This window comes from Psittacula echo, assembly GCF_963264785.1.
Source record: "Psittacula echo genome assembly, chromosome: 6".
NCBI classification, from domain to species: domain Eukaryota; kingdom Metazoa; phylum Chordata; class Aves; order Psittaciformes; family Psittacidae; genus Psittacula; species Psittacula echo.
Window position 1 is genome coordinate 59,287,015 of NC_137743.1, and position 25,909 is coordinate 59,312,923.

The 25,909-nt window shown below is 34.6% G+C and overlaps 1 protein-coding gene across 9 annotated transcripts in view; it reads left to right on the forward strand.

Annotated features, from left to right (window-relative positions):
- The window catches only part of KCNMA1 (potassium calcium-activated channel subfamily M alpha 1), a 507,083-nt gene that overhangs the window by 382,391 nt on the left and 98,783 nt on the right, over positions 1-25,909 (forward strand). For 5 of the 9 annotated variants that reach the window (XM_080621175.1, XM_080621176.1, XM_080621180.1 and 2 more), the window contains exons 16-18: positions 4,022-4,090; positions 17,024-17,110; positions 21,977-22,053. In XM_080621175.1, the coding sequence (XP_080477301.1) occupies positions 4,022-4,090; positions 17,024-17,110; positions 21,977-22,053 (233 nt within the window). Of the gene's footprint in view, positions 1-4,021; positions 4,112-17,023; positions 17,111-21,976; positions 22,054-25,909 lie in introns of all 9 variants that reach the window. The other 4 variants (XM_080621173.1, XM_080621177.1, XM_080621179.1 and 1 more) reach the window with 1 other exon arrangement.

A 25,909-nucleotide genomic window follows, 5' to 3' on the forward strand; every position in this document is an offset into this window, starting at 1 on the left:
TTATTGAGCGAAAATGTTCATTACTGTAAGTACAAAACTTTGTCTGAATAGCTTGAAACAGAAAATCTCATAATGTATTCTATAAGTTTGTATTATATTCAGAAAAATGGTAATTTGTGCTGTTTACACTAACTACAATCATGAAAAATAAATCTTCATGCAAAACCGTTATCAAACATAGCTGATTTTCTGTAAAAGTTCTTGGAAACATGCAACTGAGTCTGTGTTTGACATATAGCTGACATACATTTAACTGTGCTGGTAAAGCTGAGATAAAATAATTGATAAAGAAAGGGGTTTTATTGACATCTAGAAGCATGTCTAAACTTTGGAACTCTCCTCAAGCATTTGATCATTTGGAGGCTTAACTGTGTTTCCTAGTTTAAATTAAAGAAAAAGATCTCAAATTTCCCAACAGTTTAATAACACTATTAAATTCGGATTAATTAAAGCACATTGGAAATTGTAATGTGATGTTACATATTAATGAGTTTGGTGGGTAGGTATTTTCATTACTGTAAAAACTGGCTATTTCCAGGAGAACTGAAGAACAGCAAAAAACCTTTTGTTGCACTGGTTTGTGAAAGGGAAATTGGTGAACAGACTTAGTGTGACCAATTACACACATGTGTGGGCATTCACAAGAAAATTATTGCCAAAAACTGTGTTAGGTCTATAGAGTAAGTGCTTCAAAGACCCATGCCACATTCTCAACTTCTGCACATGACAGGCTGCCAGCTTTCATCCCCTCTGTCTCCCTCATGTGTTACCCTGTTGGAGACAGGAAGCTAGTATATTGTAACCTTCATGCAGAAGATCATTAAAGCCTGGGGAACAAGAATTTTTTTCCCATGATGAGCCTTCAAAGAATAAATAGCTGCATGTCGTGATTTAGCAAAGCAAAAGAAAAGAGATCAAAACTTGTATATTGCATTCAGATACATCAGGAGGAATGTTTACTGAAGTACTAAAGTGCATTGAAAGTGTTGCCATGCAGGTGCTTTAGGCACTGTTTGTATGTAGTACTTTTCATCAGTTTCAAATATCTCCCCATTATATTTGTTGGTTCCTGGCTGACTAAAAAAACTAAAAAGTGCATTCTTCAGTGTTTTGGCAGTAAGCATGAACAATATTTTTCATGCACTGAGCCTGGCAATGAGTATTAATTTGTAGCCAGTGATTCATAACATGCAAAATACAAAATTTGTGTTTCATTTTACTGGCCAGATGGGAATAGACCAGAAAACATACCTTGAATATGTACTAATCTCTGTGTGTCTTGAATATGTACTAATCTCTGTGTGTCTTCACAGCTGAGATTATGGTTAAAATTCTAAACTGATATTGAACTGCCTGCTTCATTAAAGCCTATCTAGTAAACTAAACTCCACTGGTATTGTTCACTTTCCATTAAGTTAATGATTCCATGATTTTAGTGGAGTTACTTCTGCCCTGCATCAATGTAAGATACACAGCAATCACAGATCTAGAAACATCTGCAAGATTACACACATGTGGCATAGCCTCATTTTTTTCATTCTTCTGTATTTCTGAGCTGGCCTGTTAGGGTATCTTATCCTTTCAAAGAATGCTGAAAGTTTTTGCCGTCTTTCTGAGGTGCAAATAATAAGTCAACAGTCATCCAATATAAACAATATTATAAGTGAAAATAACTGTAATAGTAGTTAAGTACTCTTTTTGAGCAAATTTTTCAGTACTTTTAGCAATGTCAGTGCCTTCTGTATTATGTATGTGATAGATTTTGGCCACTGGCTTTCCATTGCTTAGCATCTCTAATTCTGATCCCTTTGATTTCTGTTGTCATCTGCTCTTCCATAGCATACTTAAGCTCCAGCAATTCTAATGCAATTGTGGAAGTGCTTGTAACGATATAGTAAGACACTGGTAAAGTACATCTCAAATATTTTAACAAGACTTCCCAAAATCTTCCTAACAAACTTATCATTTTACACTTGATCAGATAACTACTCACATCACTGCTTACTTTTTTTTTTTTAATAATTCTATGGAATTCTACTATTGGAGTATTTACTTATTTTTTTTTTTTTGTGCTTGAGCAATACATGACTGCTCAGCACCTGGAAGAACCCAACTGTAGGTTGAAAACAGAAGGTGCCCATACATTTGCCAGTTGTGTGTGATTGGAAATTAGCTGAGCCTAAGATTTGTAGGATGTGATGGGCTAATTGAGAATTCAGTAACTATAAGGAATTTTTCTGCCCATTTCTGACATTGACTGGAGTTCTGGAGGTACTCTCATGGTCCTCCTCTAGACTTGTTCCAACAGCTTCATGTTCTTCTTATGTTGAGGACACCAGAACTGCACACAATACTCCAAGTGAGGTCTCACAAGAGCAGAGGGGGCTGGATCACCTCCTTCGACCTGCTGGTCACGCTCCTTTTGATACAGCCCAGGATGCGGTTGGCTTTCTGGGCTGCGAGCACACACCGCCGTCTCATGTTACGTTTCTCATCAACCAACACCCCCAAGTCTTTTCCACAGGGCTGCTGTGAATCATTTCTCTGCCCAGCCTGTTGCTGTGCCTGGGATTGCTCTGACCCAGGTGTAGGACCTCGCGCTTGGCTTGGTTGAGCTTCATAAAGCTGGAATTGGCCCACCTCTCAATCATGTCAAAGTCCCTCTGATGGCGTCTCTTCCCTCCAGTGCATCAACTGAGCCACACAGCTTGATGTCACTGGCAAACTTGCTGAGTGTCCATGTTGCCAACAAAAGTGTTAAATGGGATCAGTCCCAACACTAACCCCTGAGGGACACCACTCATTACCTTTCTCCAGCTGGACGTTGTGCTGTTGACCACAACTCTGTGTGCAGCTATCCAGCCAGTTCTTTATCCACCAGGTAGTCCATCCATCAAATTTATGTCTCTCCAGTTTCGAGACAAAAATGTTGTGTGGGATGGTGTCAAATGCTCTGCAGAAGTCCTGAAGAAATATTCTGAAGAAATAGCAGAAATTACCTGATCACAGTGATTTCTGAAATCTGATATAGAAATTGAATAGTTCAATTCAGCAGCCATTTCCTTGTTTTCTGCAAAGCATGTGTTTGATGCAAATTATGCAGGACATTTTTTAATTTGCATTAAAAATATAAATATTGTTGAAATCTATGCAAAAATATTAATAACACTGAAGCAAGGAAGTTCATAGAGAAGCACTGAACACTGGGAAAGTTAGTGTATGATATAAAGATACAATCTATAGAAAGGTGAGCCCTAGAGTAATTTGTGACAAATATGTGAACAGGAAGCACTGAAGTTGCATGCAATTCAATGACAAAATTGAAAAATGGTTTCTAGTTTAAAAAAAGATGGTTAGTTTCTTGTTTATTCTCACATTGTCTGTTAGCTTGAAGCAAATGGTGGTGTGCTACATCACAGTTCTGCAAGTCTGTGAGTATCACCCTTGAGTTCTTTTAATAAATAGTCGCTTGTACAGACTTCCACAACTGCAAAGTGTTTATTACAGTATCAGAATATATTTCCCATATATTGGTCAGAGATTGCTTCCAGTCATTCTCTTCATCTGTGACAGTAGTGGGCATTATTGACTTACTAATATAGTGCTCTCATTTTACTTCAGTATGTACCTATTTTCTAAGGAGTGCACACTACAATCAACATATGGCTGAATTCCAGCAAAGATTTGAAAATATTCCTCAACACGTCCAAAGCTATAGCCAAGTGCAATTTTATGTTGTGTATTATGACCTTTGTTATTATTGGCTGGACTTAGTAACATAATGTGTTGGTTCTTAGTCTGACACTACAACACTCGTCAGTTTGTATTTTTAGGAAAATAATGCGTTCAATATCTTCAAAGTAGAAAGACCTTAATATATGTTCTGTGTATACCTAACTGAAAAAAATGGAAAATATTATAGTGTAAGTTCTCAGAGAAAATATGTATCCTGCAGTGATCTCTACATATGTGATGTTTGTTGTGAAAGAGGACTAACTTTTGGCTGCTTCTTTTCCTGCAGACTGGTGTTTGCGAAACTAAAGCTGTTAATGATAGCCATAGAATACAAGTCAGAAAAACGAGAAAGCAGGTATGTCAAATCCCTACAAATGTTTCTGGAATGCACTGTCAAGATTTGTGCCTGCTTTTTTTTCAGAATGTATATGGCTATACTTATGCCTTTGAAACATTTTAGAGTATGATTAGCATGCCATCATGTTACACCATTTCACATAGCACTGAAAAGCTTTTATTTCTTCCCTATTCCTCTTCTCTAAATTTAATGCAAGTCAGAACATTCAGTAGAAGGTGGAGGAACAGTGGCAGTCCCATCTCCAGAAATGCAATTCATTTTTACTTAAACAAAATCTTCAATGTTTTTGTTCATAGTGTATCAGTTTTAATTGGAGGTCCAATCCCATCTCCAGAAGTGCAATTAATTTTTACTTAAACAAAATCTTCAATGTTTTTGTTCATAGTGTATCAGTTTTAATTGGAGGTCCAATTATCTATTTTGCTGAAAATCAAAAAGTGGAAAATAGATGTGAGATCAAAACTTGTTATGGCTATGTGTATTCTCAAAATTATAATTTCATTGAAATGAGTTTGGAAGAATCAATTTAGATAGGATACAAGATAAAAAAGCATATCAGATAACCAGTATTTATATGGTATGTTTTGAGAAAAATGTGCATATTTTAATAACATCATGAAACCAGAAAAATTAAATTAGCTTGAAATTGGCAACTGGCTGACCCCTTTCCTCAACCAAATAGAAAAAAAAAAAAAAATCATTATTAGTAGTACTGATTCACAGACAAGAAAAGAAGTATTTCTTGCAGGTTTTTTTATATAAAGATGCATAAAAATCAGGTGAACACTGGAGTCAGTCTTCTGTCAGCTTGTGCATTGGTGCTTTACACAACACTGATTTTTGTATTAAAAAAAATATGTTATAAATTTGGTCTGCAAAATCTAGAGGGACATACAATAAAAATGTGATAAGTCTGTCTCTTAACTGAATTTTATTTTTTTTTCTGTCAAAAATTATATTCTGTACTACTCTAGTAAGTCTGGAACTATACGTATTAGTTCATCTTATTTTTTGCCAGAAATTTCCTAAAACTTGTTTCTTGCAATTGTTTCTCGTCATAGGAGGACCAATTCTGTCATGTGAGCTCATGCCACAATTTCTGATGTTTTGAAAGTTCATTTTAATGTTTATTATTAAATGTTATTTTTTTTTATTAAAATATCTATAAAACCTATGTGGGACATGCATTGCAATGCAATACCATGTTACAACTACTTACAACAGTGTTTCCACACATTATTATTGGTTTTGCTTGATTCTTTCCTATGTTAAAGTGATATGTGAAGTGGTGTATGTGCTATTGCATATTATTTTTGTCCACAGTATGCTGATTAAGAAATCTCATTTTGTTTTGGTTTGGTTTTTATAAATATCAGGATTTTCTTTTTTTTATTTTTGCATTTCCAGCTCTCAGGCACTCTTAAAACATTTTTCCATCTAGTGGTCTCACTCCACATTAGCTAATGTAAAACAAATTATTTATTCTTTTGTCTCTGAACAGTTTAATATCTTCCTAGAAAATTAAAATAGAATAGTAATAGCAGTTGAACTATTTGTCAGATTTTGTATTTCAAATATTAGAAAATATTTGGTTTCTGGTGGTTTTTTTTTCCTAAGAAGTATTGCCCAACTTTAGGTTGTCATTACTTCAATTGTCATTTACTTGCATAAGCGCTAATATTACAGTCTTTTTCAGTAATAACAGATAATTCATGGCTTCCATATCATTCTTTGCCCTAACTTCAGTGGAAGTTGGATTGAGTTCTTAATCACAAGGTGATGCAGAGGATCCCACAAAAAGTAACACAATGTGATACAATCTTATATTCCTTCTTACTTAAAGCTACGCAGGTAACAGTTCACAACTGATTAATTGGTAGAAAAAAAAGCCTAAGAATTGCAGAAAACAATACTAAAAAAGGGATATTAACAGCTGGATTTGTGAATACAATGTAACAAGAGGAGAACATGTAAGCTAGATCTTCACATTTTTTATAAGCCTGGTCCATAGTAGTATTTGCTGGCTTTATTAACCTGTGATAATTTTAGTCACTGGTGTATCACTGAGCTACTTGTAGCATACGTTTGCTGTTCTACCTGTTCCTGTGCTCTTCAACCCAAATATCTTAATTACATACTTGTGGTTTTCTGAGATGGAGCCTTTTATTCTAAATAGAGAGGTAATGGAACAAAACTTCAGTTTCTCACTTCTTAAGTATACTTGCATTTCCTTGCACTTTATTAAATGAGAAGATGGGGAACAAAGACAAAATTTGGAATAGTATGGCATACAGGTGCAAGCTGTCTTCAAAAAAGATAAATATGTCATTTGCCAATTACTTATATTGATGTTGATTTTGGAAATATTTTATTCTACTTCATATTTTAAGTTCTTCATTGGTAATTCTTCATAAAGTTGAAGGGAGAACTGATTATAGTACCCTTTTAGCTTTCATGCTGAGTGCGACCAACAGTAGATATGTGCTAATTTATTTTATTTTAGCTTAGATTCATATTTTGTAAAACTATCTGGAGGTTTTACATTGTTTACAATTTAGAGCAACAATGATATATATAAATACAAATTTAGAATATTATCTAGGTGGGACCCTTTTAGTAAAAGCTAGTATTTCTTGCAATAGCTGAGACAGGTCTAGGGCCAGTATTTTCAGGATCAGAGAAAATTTTCAAAGCATTGTTTTTGCCTAACAGATGAGAAGATCTTACTCCCACCAGTTTAATTTTTGCTACTAGTCAGAATATCTATTAATTATGTATCTGATTTTTTTCACTTGCACAAGGAGTTGCCATCTAAGTTTAGCTTCATCTTCCTTCATCACTTTGCACTCAGACCTAAAGCAGCACAAAGTGAATTCAGGAGTGTGTGCAGCTCTCTAAAGTAAATGTGAAAATGTGACGGCATTTTAGGTTTCCTAATCCCCTCTTCAAATTTTCATCTTGGTGTTAAGGATAAATACTAATACCATTTTGAGTCAATGGCAGACTTTTCATTGACTTTGTTAATGTCCTAATTACATGTAGAATAGCATAAATACTCATTAACCTATGCACCTTTTTTCTTTTTTTCTTTTTTTTTTTTCACCCCAGCAGTCTCCCAGATGCCAGTTTTCTAAAGCTTTCTGATTTTCAGCCAATTGCTGTTAAAAATGCCATAGGAAATTTGAGCTCAATAGTAGTTATATATCATCAGAATGCTACCCAAGCTAATATTAATGTGTAAGTTAGCGGTAGGTGAGTTTCCTACTTGCAGCTGGGTTTTCTTTTTTTCCTGACTCCTAATAAAGCTACACAAAACAGTAAGCACACCTTGATAACAACTTTACACAGTATTAGATCAGTAATTCTAAACAATTTATGATTTTGCAAGATTGCTTAAAAGCAGAATTTAAATGTTTTCAAGCCTAAATATAGGTAATGTAGATATGATAAATACAAACTCATTTTCAAATAGTTGGTGAAGTACCTACAGTATGCTTATCTTTTTAGGCAACTCTTTCTCATCAAGTTATCTTAAAAAAATAATTAAAATAGCCATGATTAGCTTTTCTACTACCTTTACATTTACATGTTTAATAATGGTTAAATACTGCTCACTTATCAAAGAAACCTTTGAGTTTAGAAACCATTCCTGAATTTAATGGGTTTCTGACGAGCTATAGAGTTCTGCGCTTCAGTAGTTCCAGATCAGTGTGAGTTAGCCATTCCTTGATATCTAATTAGTATCTGGGAATATTATAAGCAGTTATTAAAGAGCAAGAAGCACTTCTTAAATACATTTTTATTTCTCTGAGATTGCTTTAGCTTAAAAAAATGGTCTTTTTTGGTTTATTTGTAGAGTGTTTTTCTGTTTCTTACGTAGAAAAAATGCTAAAGGAACATGGAGAACATCAACCTGAAAATGTCCCAACAAAGGTTACTAAATAGATAGCAAAAAATATCAGTTCAAAATGCAAACATTCAAACTCTTTATCTGAAATTCCTTTTAGAAATGTTTTTGCCTTCCTTTTTCCCCTTTATTTTTTTTTCCTCCACATGAGTAAACAAAAAGGAAAGCCTAACCAGGATTCTTCCCTCCTGCACCCCATGTTTACTCCTCTTGTTAAATTTGCTCTTTGTCTATCCATATATTTGTTCTCATTCTCAGCAGAAAAACCTTTGGGCCTTGAAGACTTTTAAATAAAGGGGTTTTTTTGCTTTTGCTTTGGTGTCAGTTGATTTCTTATCGAAGTGTTTGATTTGCAATTTTTTTCTTGTCGTTTGCAGAAGCCGAAAGCGGTATGCCCTCTTCGTTACCTTTCCTTCCAACCTCAATCCTACCTCCACTCCTTCTAACTTCAGGACTAATTCCTTGCCAAGAACACAGGAAGATAACATCTTTGTCTATCTTTCTCTGTATATACACACACATATATGCATATAGATATATATTCATCTGTCTATGTGTGTGTGTATATATATATATCTGTGTGTATATTTATATATGAGCCCCCAATCTCAAAGAGGAGAGAAAATAGCGTTTTGTCTCTCCATTGGTTCTTGTGACTCATGCACTAACTTCTTTGCAGGAAGTACAAAATAAAACGGTAGTTTTGTAGGCTTTTTTTTCATCTTCTCCTTTTTGTGGAGTCATTGGTGTATCAGATTGTTGCATTTTAAAAGCAGACTTTACTGTTAACATCTCTTCTCTTTTCTCATTTGTACTTACTGTGACGATGTGTATTTCGTCTTTACCAGCCCTTGTGCTGCCATATTGTCTCCATATTCACCCCTTCATTGATGTCCTTCTTTCCCCAGAGTTTTCCTTCAAAACACGTCTTACAGTACAGTAGTTAATGTTTTCTTGTCTCACCTTCCATTAGCAACAAATACCTGATTCTTTGCATCACTGGTCCTGTTTTGAGGCCAGTTACTCATAACACAGTACTCATTAAAGCTATTGTACTGTTCCAGTGAAAGTGCCATGGATAGTCTCTAATATGTGTCACATACATTTTGATGACATTTATTAAGCTCATTTGTGAAGATGTTACTGAGTGTATTTGTTTCTCAGTTTTGGTTTTAATTTGGGAGGGCATGTTTTGCATTTTGTTTTAGTATACCATGCTGTGAGCCACTCCTTAGTCTACATTCTATCTTGCTGCTATTGGTTTGGATGAAGTAAATAAGACATGCTGTTCCATATCCTCTTCTCTCCTCAATTCTCTTACCACTACCAGCTTTGTTTTTCTACTGCTTATAGAAGTCTGTCTGACTGTCAGTGACTGTCTGACTTATAGAAGACTGTCTGACTTATAGAAGACTGTCTGACTGTTTTCATTGTCTAGACATTTCAATTTCCTTCTTCATCATACTCCCCAAACTTTAATTTCCATGTCTGTTCTGTTGAGTGTGTTGTATGTGTTATATTTATTTATTTATTAGTCTTATTCTCCTGTGGTTTCTGAGTAGATGTGTGAAAAGAGAGGTGACTTCCTGTCAGTTTGGCATTATTGAGATGATCCAACTGCAGAGAAGTTACTGCAACACTTAGCATCTTCAAGGATATGCAGTTGTTGCACCTCTACTTCGCTTCTTGCTTTAAGTATATATTATCTTGTGGTGAAGGCATGTTACTGCTGGCATGATGAGCAACTTGAGGAAGTGTTGTACCAAGTGAAGTTGCTTGCTCCCAGAATAAAGTATATTGTGCTCCTTCATTGTACTGATAATCAATCACTTCTGGAACCAGAATGAATAATTTGTATTTAATTTATCAGCATTGTTGAACTAGTTTGGACTATGCCCCAATAAAATACCTCATGCATATCCTGTAGACCATGACTTAGTAGTTCCTATTGTAAAGAACTCCTGGGAGCAACCTTTTATATGCTTGTAGTAATTAAGCTTTAAAATACTGTAGCATGTAATGTGCACTGTGTCTTTTGCCTTGTATTCTTTTTAGTGTCTTACTGGATTTTTCTGTGTAGAGCAATATGGATCTGAATTACTGTCAATGATTGAGCCCAGAAGAAAAAAGCAATACTTATGACTTACATTCAGTGTGAAGCTGGTATGCACACAATTCCCACTGTGGGATTGTGCACCTACCATCACACTCCACTTCAAAACATACCCTGAAACAAAAAATATTGTCTGAAACTATTTTTGTAGTTCTTATTCTATAGTTGTGTAAATGACATGATACATTTTAAAAGGCTGTTATGCTAATAGCAGTGGATTTCATCTGGGCATGGCATGAAACAATCAAGTATAATAGCTGGGTTTATTTAAAAATGTGGTAGCTATGTTAGTAATACCACACAGTCTTGTTTAGATAATGTATTAATAGTACTTAACCAATATTATATCTTCCTGATTACTAGATGATATTGCTACTGTTTCAGTCACATGGGGAATGGTACAGTACATCTACCACAAGGTTTAAAATGGAGTTGTTATGGCTTTTGTAATTTCTTTAGTCAAAATTTTGCTGGTTTTTATTCATTTAATTCAACAACTGATCTTTTCTTTTTTTTTAGATAAGAATGATGGCAGTTATAAGGGTAGCCATATCTGAAAGGAAATACAAATAAAAGAAAAAGGGAGTGTTAGTGAATCAGATGAGTTTCCTTGATGCAGGGATGAACTGTTCAATTGCTCAATGATAATGGGATTCATATTACCTAACTTTATCCATCTAAATATTAGATGTCTAGTCTCTTTTCAGTTATCCAGACTTAGTGCATGATTGCAAGGGAAGAGAGAGACAGTTTTTGAAAGGAGCTTCCATTCTAAGTCAGATGAGATGAATCCCACCTTTACTGCTGTCTAAAATGTAACCTTGAAAGTAAGAACAAATGAGAATAGTACATAAATGAGGTTGCTGACAAGGAAAATTCTTAAATGAATTTTCTGTATCTTCCAGTTTTTAGTCTTCACATAGTGCTATTAAAGTGTTGTTTTCCTTGCCTGTTGTCTGTGCTGTACTTGCTAAGCATTTCCACATGCCTTTGTCAGCACAGTTTTAAGACCTTTAAGCAACCTTCCATATTAATAACATCCCTATTTTTTTCCAGAGAATACAGACAGTTATGCAAATCTGAGAGTCACCTACTGTATAAATGCTATGTCTAGATTAAGACTTCGAAGTTATGTCCATTTACAACTTAAGTAGTAACAGAAGCCTGCTCAGTTTCAAGCTGTGCAAAGCAAATTGTGAAACCATGTTACTTAGCAAGTGGGCTAGCAGTAAATACATACAGTGTCATGGTGGTTCAGACTAACTCTGATAGGTTGTTTCTCCATGTAGTTCAGATAGAAGATAGTTGAATGTTGTTGAAAGCTACATGAATTTTTTTTTCATCTCCTACTGAAATTTTTTGTACACTGAAAATTTATTAGAAACAATTTTTATATATTCTAATAACATGAAAATATAGCACCCATCAAACTTTCTAATGCTCTTTCAACCTATGAAATACAATTGGAGTCCAACAGGTATGATGCTTAGAAGCAGGAGGCAAACAAAAATTACCCAACAGCGGAAATGAGTCCAAAAAAAGTAGTTGAAGGGAATAGTCCTGCCCCAAATTGTCAGTCCACAGATTGTCCTGCAGTTCAAACCTCCAACTACCAGATTCTCCATCAAATATCTTGAAGTGCAGCAAAACATGGAAGACCTGCAACTAGTAATCAAAACTTTAGCTCACTTAATGATTTAGGGGAAGACGTAATATGGTATTCTTTATCTAGGTCACAATATTGTTGTATTGTGCAGCCAACAATCCATGCACTACCAAAAAGGTATTGGGCAATGCTCATGTTCAGGGGTAGTATCTGTATGAACAGATAGTTACATATATCTGTACTTTACTGAAGGTAGCATAAATACTTAAAACATCAGAAAGATATAATCGAGCAAGTAAGCAAATTGATCAAAATTAACACACTGTCAGAGATATCTATTGTCCACTGACATATGAAAAAGTCATTATGTCCTATCTTAACTTTTAATTGAATAATCTGTTTAAAGAGATCCATAAGCATTTGTCTAGAATTTTTCTAACCACATTTGGATTTTTCATTTTTTTAAAAACGCTCAAATGCGTACTAGTTCCCATTTGTGCTTCTTCTGCTTATATTTCAGTCAGTCTGGAAACTCAGTTTCAACTGTATAGGTACTATTCTTTCTGATTCTTTCCAGAGCTTTAAGTGTTCAGTGTCAGGTTGGACGGGACTTTGAGCAATCTGTTCTGTTGAAAAATATCCCCAATCATGACAGGGCAGTTGAAACTGCCTGTCTTTAAAGGCCTCTTCCAACCCAAACCATTCTGCAATTCATTCTGTGATTCCTGAGAGTACGATTGAAATCAAGGGTGATTTTCACATTCTCAATGTGTGACATTTTCATTGCTCTTAGATGTGTGATCTTGTTGAACAAATGAACTACCTTTTCCTAGTCATCAGGTAATTTAAAGCAGAGGTTTCCAAACTGCTTTCTGTTCCACAGCTGGCTTAGAAGTCATTGTATTATCATAGAGTAATGGAACTGACTTCTAAGTTTATGCTGGTACAGTACATTAAATTCCTATTAAACACATTAAATCATATTTAATTTACACATATTCAAATTACATGGCTTTAATTGCTATGTGTTGTACCTGTTCATGCTTGAAGGAGCAAGTAAGCAAGCAAGATAATCTTGAAATGTGACGCTTGTCATGAAAAGCTTTGTCCTGAGCTGGAATTTTTAAGGAAATTATGACTAAAAGTTTTTTTGGCTATTACCTGATTAGTTTCTGAGGTAACCTAAACTAGAAATGTTATAAAATTTGCTAAAAAACTTAGAAACATTTAAAGTATTTGGCATTCCTTGCTTAATTTCATGAGCTAAATTAGGAGATTAAAAAGAAAAAAGAAATCAAATTATGCTTTATGATAAAAAACATATTTAAAAAAACATATTAAAAAAAATCAGGGGTGTGGTTTTCAACAGTATTTTCCCTTTGTGTGGCACAAAATTTGTATGGATTAGCTATATATATTAATATTAAATGTAAAGCATTTCTGTCTTTTTTTCCCTTTTCCTACCTCTTCCTGTATCTGCAAAACTCCCCAGCCTTGGAGATACATAAAAATGAGACATTAGCTGAAACTTTCTCACTCAAAACTGCAGTTTACTTTGCCATGGACTTATCGTCTCAACCGTGGGGATATATATGAATATTTTCATAAGCTGCTTAAACAGATATATGCATTCTCAATATCTGATGGATGAATTATTCTTGGAATGCTCATAAGACTGCTATATTTTTCTCTGTCCTCTTTGTTCTCTATATTCTATTCTTTTAATTCAAAACATTTCCCTTGCTGTACATACTTGAGTGAGTGCTTACCAAATCATAACTTTAGCTAATGACACTACAGGTCTCATAAGAAATAATTCAATTGCTGCTTTAGTATGCAGCATGTGTAATAAATCCATATAGACCCAGTAGAAATTGCTCGTGATTTTGCTCTGGTTAAATATCAGTGTGTAAACCTAAAGCTTTATGAGCTTTTGCTGTAGTTCTTTGCCAATAGCAGTGATGGGGCAAATTAATTTTTATTCCCAAAAGAAGACTGCTGCTAGGGTCGTACTGCATTAGTTACCATGACGTCTATATTTTGTGGCTATCACTACATTGTATTTGTGAAAATAAGTATATGTGAATGAAGTATTGGATATGACAAAGTCTATTCAATGACCCATCTGAATTGATTTAATGTGTCTCAGAAAACCCTAAGATACAAAATAGTGGTCACTATACAGTACATCCTAAATGGAGCCAGTTACTCCTGATTTAGGATTGTGTTCACTGCCTCTTAAAAGAACTGCTTAATTTGCTCATTATTCTGTCAAATTTTAAATTTGAGGAGGTGGTGAATGTTTGCATATCTAGTCATTCCCTCAGCTTGTGAAGTTTGGGTTGTTGAGCTTTAGGTAATATTTTTTTACTATTTTGGTATGGTTTATTTATCTCCAAGAATGGGATGGGGGGGGGGGGAGGAAGAGGCAAGTCTGTGTAGAGAAATCTGTTCATCTGTTTACACTGAAAAGTTGTAATACTTCTGTGATTAAGGGCAAAGAACAAAATAAGGGCAAAGAAAGTATTTTTCTGACGGAGCAGTACCCATTTGTACCTAAGAAAAGTAGCCAACCCTAGCCATATTACAAGTCTTTGCATATTTTAGAAGGAACAACATAGTGGAAATGAGACTAGCATCGGCAGAAGTTTAACAGCTAAATTCTCAGCATAATGGCAGACTAAGGACTAGCAGACAGTGAAAGGGAAAGTGGAGACTGAAACACGGAGGAAGTTACAGACATGTTAGAAAGTTTTGGCAGAAAGACTTTGGAGAGTTAGTGGCAGAAGGATTCTCTCCTGGTTCTTGAGAAGTGACTTACCTAGGCTTACATAGGCTGGCAGGTGTAAGATGGGCCATTGTCAACTTTTTTCTCTGAGTATACTGGTAGAGTGTATGTCTCGAGTATACTGGTAGAGTGTATGTCTCATCTCCCTTAGTGATGTTAAGGTATCTCTGCAGCAGCTAGGAAGTGCTGTTTTGGCTCAAGTGACAAAAGTCTGTGCAGGGAATCTGAATTTTCCAACCTGCTTGTGACTTGAATGATTGGTTTCATATGAAGAAATTCTTGTGGGTTTTTTCTTTTGGTTGGTTGGTTTGTTCCTGTCTGGTTTGTTCCATTTTAAAAACTGTGAAAATGCATTTTAAAAGTGCATTAGGTAAATATTTTGGTTGCAAGTGCAACCATTAAGCCCAATAGACTAAGAAAAGAAATGCCAGATGTGAAGTTATTTGTGCAACTTTCATTCATCCCATTTATCTGCGTGCAGATAAATGTGAAGTGAGATAAAGAGATAAATGTTAAGTGAGCTGTTTAGATGAACCTGCTTTCTGTGGTGATGACTTCCATCTTCTATAGTTCTCCTCTCCTTTTTGTTGCAAAGCTTGAAACTGTGAATGAAGGAAAAAGGAAGGATATCTGGGTAAATGCTTTCTTTTTGTTTCAGCTTCTGCCACAGAATACCTCTGTGAGAGTGAGCTAATAATTTAATCCAAACCTTTTACAGATGACCTCTGATTAAGCGTTTATTATTTTGGGAACCAGAGGCTGGGCTTTTGGAAAGGCTTACTTACTTAACACGAAAGTCCCTAGAAGATGTATGTGGAGAGGTGCAATGCTAAATACTTACAAAAAGTTGCCTGTAGGCATCCCAAAGTAATAGCTACTTATATCTCATAGTGACTTAATCTCTCATCTGTAAAATGGGCTAATACTATATCTTCATTCTTCTTGTAAAATATGTATTTGTGAATCTTTCGCATGCTATAGTGGTGAACACTGCAGAAAAACACATAAGAAAAATATGATGCTGATTTTAAGGAAAGACAAGCTACATGAAGCCATGCCTGGAGTAATGGCATTAAAACACCACGGAATGAAGTTCCAGACTGTGAGAAAAAAATAGTTTGTGGCTATTAGATTAAGAATCGTATTATAACGTCTATATAATGAATTATGTCTGCAGTGACTAACCTTTTAATTCTTAACTCGAGCACTTTATTTTGCAGCCTGCATATTCTTTTCATAGGGCCCTGTGAGCATATATAATCACACAAAACAATTTGCTTATTATAAAGGTATCAGGTATATTTTTTTGTCACACTAATTTATTATGCATAGATAATAAATAACATCTTGAATAAGAGATCTGTTGAGACGCATTTTCTCTCCTAACAATAACATTATAGTGTTTTTTGCCTTCACATTTTAATAATGTGTATCTCGTCAGAAATGTGCTTTATTTATTTTTATTTATTTTTATATATATGTGCTTCCCCAAAATCAATTTTTGCTAAATCCACAAGTGTTTAAGTTGCTGTCAGGGTTTATTTACTGTAAATTGCATGTTTGTTATTTTGGCTTACAAAGGCTAAGCCTTAATAAAAGACAAACGAGAGAGAAATTTTGGCAAGTTTTAAGTTTTAGCAAGTCAAAAACTTAGTTGTCTTACACATTAATGAAAATTAGCAGAGAATATATTTACATCTGTACCTGTATATTCATATTTAGCTTGGTACTTTGCAAAGTACCTTACCTAAAATCTAGTGTTAAACTATTATGAAAATAAAAAAGATATTAGTAGAGAGGCACGCAGTACCTCACTTCTTGGAAGCAGTTTATAATTTCAGTCATTGAATATAGCTGAGGCTATTCTGTCAGTGTGGTTGGGTTATTTTGTTCCTCCATGGCTGATTTAAAAATTTTCTATTCATTTTATGTTTTTTCAGCTGTCGTGACTGGTTGTCTTGTACCATTCCCCTTGAGTGTATGTGTGTATTTATTATTTTAAACAATAACATTTTATGTCCATATAGGGGTCCCATTAACATTCTGCTTCACTAGAAATTGGCAAAAGTTTACATCAAAGGGTTTACCTTCATAAATGATATCTTGTATTGTTATTGAGTGGTGGTTTCTGGTTCTTCTCTTTTCACCATAATGTGAATTTTTCACCACTTTGCATGACAGAGCAAGACAGCCGAAATGCTCAGCTTCACACATCATGTTTCTGAGAGGCTTTATTATTTTGTACAGTCTATATTTAAAGTAAAAACATAATAAAACATATGTACACAGTTATATGATAATAAGTGAAGACATGTGACTGTCTCAAGCTTAAGTTTTTGTAAAAAGCATGTAAAACTGTTATTTGATTGGAAATTTCAAGGAAGAATGGCTTAAAATTTCCTTGCAGCCTTTCCTATCTAGTGGGTCCCCTATAAATAAAGCTATTTTGGAACATTTCAGTTAAAAGTAATTTAAATTTATGGTTTTGTTGTTTTTGTTCTTGTTTCATTGAGCAGTATATTAATCAATCCTGGAAACCATGTCAAGATTCAAGAAGGTACTTTAGGATTCTTCATTGCAAGTGATGCCAAAGAAGTAAAAAGGTAATTAATATACTTTTATTTTTAAATTTAAACATATAGTATTTAATTTCTGGTTTTGTTTTTTTTGCATGTAAACACCTAATTTTCATTAATATCTGTTTAAAGATTCTCAGGGGGAACTGAGTTGCTACTCTAGTGAAGCAACCATGTGTGCCACCCATTTTCTTAACTACAGCTCTAAATATCAAGGAAATGAAATAATTTTGCAGTGGATGTGAAAAGAAACGAAGCTTTTTTTTTTCTGAGTCTTTCTAGAAAGTATTTTGATCTGACTTCTCTATAATTAATTTGTCTCAGTCAAATTACTTTGAGAGAGGACAGAGATTACAGTTTTGTCCAAGTTTCATTTTTAGAGTACTTTTTATTTACACAGACTTAAGCAAATATTTGATGTGAGCAAACTACTCATTCCATAACTTCATTAGCAGAAAAATATTTATGCTTTTGTCATTTTTCTTTACTGGAATTACATATTCTATAACAATAAATCATAATAATAAATCAAACTACAACCATGCAGTATATCTCAAACACTGTAGACAACTTCAGAGGTTCATTGTGCTTGGCTGTGATAGATTTGGGTTGAATTAAAGAGGGTTTTATGCTATTCTATTTGGGACCAAATGTGTTTACTCTTGTTTATTAGAATTATAATATGATAGAAAGGAATAAAAGAACAATGGGAGAAAATAATTTTTAAAATAAATAATTATTCAATGTCTGTAAGATTAAGAAAAGGGAATTGTTGCAGCTGAGTGCTTCCTCATAATTTGTAATTTTGTTGTACATTGTGTTATCAAGAATCTGATTTTTACTTGTTCTCCTTGAGCTTGATATTTTAAATAAATACTATACTTAGCATGATAAAATATTCAGATGATAACCTTTACAAAGTCCTAAGGTTTTTATTATTAAATTGCAGTGAAAATAATATTTAAGCAATGCATATTTTCCATGAATATTTGAAGAAATTCAAAACAGTGAAATTGCTGAGAACTTGAATTCTATTGTAAGAGCTAAGATAGTTTTGGAGTAGGTGAAACATACAGGAAAGCACAGGAGTGCTCCTGTCCTCTCGTATTTCTAGCACCATCTCTGGAGTATTTGCAACCAGCATTGCCTCAGGTATGCTGCCTTTCAGCACATGGTTCTTTTCCTCTCCTGTGCTTTTCTCCAGTTGAATATAGACAGCTGTCTTCAAAATCCTTTACTGAGATGCTTTTTTATTTTTCTTTTTTTTCCATTTCTAAGGCATTTTACACTTTCTATGAAATTATTTCAGACTGTAAGTAAAAATTACCCAGCATAGCATTTTTAACAGGGATAAGTTCATAGAATCAAGAATTCAATAGAATGGTTTGTGTTGGAAGGGAACATAAAGATCATTCAGTTCCAACTCCCCTGCTGTAGGCAGGGACACCTTCCACTATACCAAGTTGCTCAAAGCCAGTTAATATGTTTGGATAAATTTTATACATCATTGATCTGGCATGTTTTATCTAATATCAAGCTGAAACAAAATTCCCAGTTCTCCTCTGCTTTTTGCAGAAGGCTTCGTTTAGAAACTTGCTGCCTCCCTTAACACAGTTCTTAGCTGTTCTGTGCAAAACAAATGATTATCAGATGTGTTTCAGCTAACAAAACCAGTATGAAAAATGTTGATTTCACCCTCTTGAGCTATGAATCAGAGTCAAAAAAATGTTCTTAAGTTGAGGTCTTTTGAATGGGGAGGGGTGTGTGTGGAAATAAAGCCAATTAAACACGTTATATACCAGAAATTTAAATTAATTTTTTCTGTTTTTTTGTTACATACTAATAGAGAAATTTCACCTCTTTTAAGCTTAAACTATTTATCAAATATATATTCCACAATGAAATACAACATGCAATGTTCAATTACTCTTCCTGCTAGAATTACTTTCGCATTCTTAGAACAGTAATTTCACATTAGAAACAATTATACCTAGAAACAATTATGTCTAGCTAAATAGCTTCATGTAAAATGTAGTGTTAAAATATAATACAAACTTATGAATGTTATCTTTATTAATTTACATGTTAGTACTAGCATCAGAAATTCATATGGTCCAAATCCACATATTAAACACAGTTATATCGAGGGATCATTTTATTACAGCAGTCACTTGCAGGTGTTTGCTCTTGACTTTGCATAAGAGATGGAAAGTACTCCTTAAGACATTTGTTCTGTAGTGGACTTCAGAAACATGATCTGTAGAGATAACCTACGTCTAATTTGTGTCATGAAGTGTTCTGAAGGAATATTTGTGATAGTGGATTATTGTTCAATACAGTTGGACTGGGGAGAAATTGTAAAACTTGGAGGCAGTTTTCTCCTCTTTGTTTATGTTGTGACATCAACTCATGGTTTGAAAAATATTTTGTTCTCATTTCCTTGAAGATGGTTTGTTTTCTTTCTGGTGGAAGGTGAATTTTTAGAAGGCTGTCATGGTTTAAGCACAGCCAGTAACTCAGAACCACACAGCCGCTTGCTCACTCCCTTCCCTTCTTCTCCTCTGCTCCAGGCAGGATGGGGAAGAGAATTGAAAGAATGTAAACCCCATGGGTTGAGATAAAAGCACTCCAATAACTGAAGCATAATACAAAACTACCACTACTACTACTAGTAATAATGATAAGGGAAATAACAAGGGGAGAGAATATGAAACTAAAAAGAAGAGAGTTAAAAAAACCCGAGAAACCCAAGTTGATGCACAATACAATTGCTCACCACCCGCCAACTGATACCCAGCCCGACCTGAGTGGTGATCTGGCCCCTCTGGGTAACTCACCCCAGTTTATATACTGGGGATGATGTACTGTGCTGTGGAATACCCCTTTGGCTAGTTCAAGTCAGGTGTCCTGTCTCTGCTTCCTCCCAGCTTCTTGTGCCCCTCCTCACTGGCAGAGCATGAGACTGAAAAGTCCTTGATGAGAGTAAGCATTACTTAGCAACAACTAAAACATTGGTATGTTATCAGCATTGTTCCCAGACTAAAGTCGAAACACAGCACTGCATCAGCTACTAAGAAGGAGAAAAGTAGTATTACAGATGAACCCAGGACAAAGACCAGAAACTTTCTGCAGCAAAGTATGTAAATGCTCAGAGAAGGCTTTTTCATTTTACGTTTTGTGTCAGGGAAATCCTAAGACAATTTCATAGTCTGAAAGAGTAGTTTTTGGAAATTTCTTAGAAAATTATGTCTGCTACATTTAGGACTTAAGTCTTCCATCAGTAGCTTGCATTCTACCTTGATTTTAGAAACATTAATAACATTCAATCAGGTCTTACTGCAAATTTAAATTTGTATTTTCTGGTCTGTATCTCGTATGCTAGACCTGCTGCCTTTCTCCTGATGGGCCACTTAACTATCAGGGCCATTATTCAGAATTGTCAAATAACTTGAATAAATTTGTAACTATTTGAGTTAGGTATCTAGTTCACATATCTGAAGATTTCCTTTAACAAAGTTACATCTGTGGCAAACGCTGTTTTATTAATCAAAAAAGAATTAGTAGTGGTTGTCCTAACTGAACTGCCAAATGCTGTGTTTATTCACAGGATGTGTATTAATATTGTTTATTTTTCTTTTTATATTTTGGACTGTAGATTGTTCTGTTCCAGTGACCTCTCTACTGCTGTAGCAATCTAATCATCCAGTACTGTCAGCAGAATTCATGGGTGGTTGCAGTGGTTGGTTCTTACTGACAATTTTTATTGAGAAGCAGTTCCTGCCAATAAGAAGGGGTTGGGAAGATAGTCATGGAGCTGACATATCCTGAATATGAATAAGTAGAGGGAAATTTCAGCAGGTTAAAAAGTATGTTTAATTTGTTATGCCAGTAATCCTGGTAAACTGTAACTGTCCAGCTGGAGGCCAGCTGTGTGATCCTCATGAAGTATGTCATAGCAGCCTTACATGACATGTTGACTTTACAGGCGTGATTAAACTCTCCTGTGGGCAGTCTGATGAATATTTATTATTTTGTAATTTTGTTTTAATCTTATATACAGTCAAATGTTTACACTTTCTCACTTCCTTATTTCTCCTGATGCTTCATCTAGTGGTGAGGCATTTGATACAAGATTAGAAGTTCATAAGCAAAAATAATAAATGGAAACCTAGGTGGTTCACCTTGTTAGTTGTATATTTTTGTTTGAAATTTTTGCTTTTGTCTGTTCAGAATTTTAATGGTTCTGCTGTATTCAGATATGAAGGATGAAAAAATAGCTTGAATCAAGATTATTCCAGTTTCACTTAGATGTTGCTTTATGAACTTGTTTTGAGTAGATTGTCCCTTTATGGTTTTGTTTGGCCTTTTTTTTTTTCTTTTGGAAATAGCATATCTGATGTTACTGTCACATTGATATTGTTGCAACCTCTTCTTGTATCCAAAATGAAGTTCTACTTGTCTCCAGGCTGAACAATTGGCCCAGGGTGCTAGACAGTCTTTAAAAAAAGAAAAAAAAATCTGGTATATCTATTTTGGTATATTCATTCTATATATATATATATTTATATGTTAGTAACAAAATTCATTGGTTGCTCTTTTTTCTAAGATGACAGACAAATTAACTGATACACTGTGTCGTGATTATCATCTCTTCTCCCAGTTACTTTTCAAATAGAAGTTTATTAAAAGAAACACTAATTTGGAGTCTTATGCTTGAAATTAATGGTCTTGTAGCAAATATTTCCTACTTTACATGTCTAAACCTTTTCAAAGATTAAGGAAATTAGTGCTGGCATGTTTCATTAATTTGGCACTGCAGCCAGAGGAAACGTGGGACTAATTTCATTTATATGGGTTAAGAAATGTGTCAGTATTTCCATTCTGTCTCTCTAGGGCATTTTTTTATTGCAAGGCCTGTCATGATGACATCACGGATCCCAAAAGGATAAAAAAATGTGGCTGCAAACGGCGTAAGTAATATTTCTATCACTCCCTTCCTCTCCTTTTCATGAACTGATCAGCTTTGAAGAATCTATCTTTACATGTTTAAACCATGATACAGAAAAGCTAAGAAGTAAATGCACAGCAACACAGTAAACTCCATTTGCATTTCTGAAGTCCATAAACTTTTATTATATTTTGCAACACTCACCTGTTTCTTCATTTAAAAGTCCATTAGGGTCCAAAGCTAACAAAACCTGAAGAAATAAATCAAGCTAGATTGTGGAGGTTTCTGAGTTAAGAATGATGTAACAGTGAAGTTCTGTTCTCATTCATACCAGTGCTCAATCTGCCAGTGGCAGAAATCCATTAATTTCTGTAGTTTTCTATTTAGTGCAAAACTTTTGTCTTGCTGGATATGATTTAGTAAAAGAAGCTGTAGAATAATATTCAATCATGTAACTATTGAAATAATTATTATTGACAAAAATGATCAATTTTACTGGAGGAAAGGATTGTCTGGAAAAAAACTAAATATGAACCTATTACATATATCCTTTTAGAAGAGTCCATAGTTGTAATGCTAATATTTTGTTTGGTTAAGTTCCTAGGACAGCTTTTTAAGTTGTTTGGAAAGGTTTGCATTGAAGAAATAATTGAGTTTTGGAATCGAGATCAGACATCCCATCTGTATATTTATAAATGTATAGAAATTAGCATTTTATCTATCCATACTTGAAAGGGCTTTTTGCAGGAACTGTCACAACCACGTTTTGGCCAAAATGTATTTGACTTATGAGTATTTGTAATACTGATATCAAAAGGATGTAGGGATCTATTTCTCAATATTTATGAATATTTATGTGCATTCCATGGTATTCTGCCATGAAAAAGCTCATTCAGTTCAAAAGTGCTGATCAGGTAAATTGAAAGATCTCAGAAGAGTTTGATCATGTGTATTTTACCATTACTTTTAAAAGAGAAATCTCTTATTTATAGATCCAGTCATAGCGTTATCACTGTACTGCCTTAGAGAATGAAAGCAAGCCTAAACCAGACATTCTTTGCCTTTAAGGGGTCCCTGAAATTGATGAATTCTTGAAGATTATTTTAAAAAGAAAAAAATATGCCACTGGGGGTTTTAAACAAATTCCCCTCATCCAGAAAAACAGGAGTGTGGATCAAAGTAGTATAGTTGAGAGAAAGCAGCTAAACCAGTGACAGAAAATGGTATTTATTCTCCCAGTAGCCACAAGGAGAGCAAAGCACATGGAAATCATGCCTGATGTGGAAGGAATCTATGCATTGCCTAATATATTGGAAAAAATTTTTGAAGAACAATCTATCAATGTGAGAATGTGACCTTTGAACTGCTGCAAAGCCAGTAAGACTGCTGAGTAAGTTCTGGTAAAGTCAGTTACAGATGCCTCAGGGTACCTGAAACTCTCAAACCCAATTATTTTTCCAAATTACCCAACAATTAAAAAGGAATAAATTTTCACAGGTAACATATCTGATTTTAGAAAAAAAACCCACAATTTTTACTTGTATTTTCTCCTTCTTCACATGGTATATGCTTTTCACATGTGCTGCTTAAAAAAAAAAAAAGATTCCCAAAGATCTATGGTTCTAATGCAAGATCTACACTTTTAATTGAAATCTGTTATAAGATAGGATTCAGAAATTCACAGTATAAAGGACAAGAGCCCTTTATTGTACATTAATGAGAATCAATGAAACCTCCTCAGTACTAGGAAACCAGCGAGAAAATAGTATCCTGTGACTCAGTGAACACAATGGATATATTAGCAGCAGTAAGGCCATGGAGAGGTGAAAGTGACAGCTTTCGGGTTTGGAAATGTTCCAAACAGCGTGGTCACATGTATCAGTCCAAAAAATGAAAGGGTGTTGGAAAGATAAGAAGCAAAATGATGGAATTAGCGAGGCAGAAGAAGGAGGCGGCTCTCAAAGCTGCTGCAGTGAGCGCTGAGCACTAAGAAGGGAATCCTCTGAGTCAGGTGAAAAACAGAAAAAAGTGGTAAGAGTAAAATCTTAAATTTCCCTTTCATTGTCTTCCCTGTCCCTCTCCCGTATTTGCATTCTTCTCTCTCCTTTCTCCTTTCCTACATACACACATAGTCACAGATACCATGACAGCTGGCAGCAATCAGTGCAGCCGAGAAAAACTTCCACTTAGAAGCATGCTCACAACTAATAGGAATAATTGTATTAGCAATAATACAATTGCTTTGCTTTAAAAGTTCTGTCAAAAAGAAGAAAAAAGTTTCAACAGTAATTAGTGATTTTTGTCTTTCAAATTTTGATGACAATCTTGAAATCCCTTTCATTTGACCGATTTTTTTGTTTTGTTTTTAAGGTAAGTCTTTGTGCAGTCTTATTCACATAAAATGTCTTAGCTTTAGCTTTCAAATCACTAATCACTTTTGAAAAAATCTTAACTATGTTCTCCTTCTGAAAGCTACACAAATCATTGGTCTTAAAAATGCAGTCTAACCAAAATAAAGCATAAATTGAGAAACTCTTTTGCTATTGAATTAGGAAACTGTCAACTGCTCTGTCAACAGCTAATATGTGAGTTTGATTTTCAAAGACACTGCAAATAGTCATGTGTGTGTATATATAGTCCTATATGATAGATATTTTAATTAGTGAGTAACATAGCAATTAGAGGCAGCTGAATGTGGAAAATGTGTGAGATGAAATGAAAGTTTGTATGTAAAAATATTGACACACTCAGGTGAAGTAAATGTGAAAGAAAACTTAATTATGGTGGCATTAATTAATGCAGCTTCCTGTGACACTTGAAAAACACATTCTTTAATAATGCATCTGAGCTTGCACATCAATTTAGATACTGTTTGAACATTAGCTTGTGGTATTGTTGGGGTCTAAATCTGAGTCTGACCTACATAGCCATTTGTCCAAACCTGTTAGGCCTAATATTAATAATGCAGGGTAGATCAGTATGTTTTTACAAGGCCAGGGAAAATTAAAGTAACCTTGTTTCCTTTTGCAGTTTCTCTGCCATCCATTTCTCCGCCATCCATTTCTCCTTACCCATACCACTCCTTGAATAACATATGAATGCTGATGTCATGTTGTCCAGAAAAGTGCTTGTGTGGAAATTTTATTCACAGATTGTTAATATTTTTTGTAATGTTTTCAATCTCTTTCCTATTCCATTTAACTGTAGTTTTTGCAGCAAGGGGCCGAATACATGTATATATTTATATAAAATGCAGCCACTTTGGGATGAAACCTGTAAACTGGATGACCTATTCTTCCTGTTTCTTTCGTTTTGTGCAACAGTTATGGTCTAATTCTCTCTATATATTTTTTCCAGTGACAGTGCTTGCTGTGATCGGTGGGTGTTGAACCCCGCAGGGAACATGTATCAAGTGTACGTTGATGTGTTTGAAGGAATTTCTTGTAATCTATGATCATTGACAAACTTTTGATTTATTTTTCCTCTTGCTGCCTTGGAACACGGCCCCTACTATATTTTAACTTCACACTGATAGTGATCTATTGTGAGTAAAAATGGGTTCCCTGTAGCCCAGAGTGCGGTCCAACCTGTCTTTCTAGCACAGAGTATTTTTGTTCAGTATTTTGGTTCTTTTCTTTATTTATGTTGCATGTAGCAGTGACGTCATACCCACAAGTTTCTCATCGTTTGCACCAATGGAGATTAGGGTGACGTTGAAGAAAATACAGCAGTTTTCCCCTCTTCCACCTTTTTGCCCCTTTTTTCCACAGCCTTATTTTTTTATCAGTATTTGAAAATGAGATCTTGACAATAGTATTTCCTTGAAATTATTTCAGCAATGTCTTGTAATTTTTAGAGATATCAGTTAGGCTGGAGTA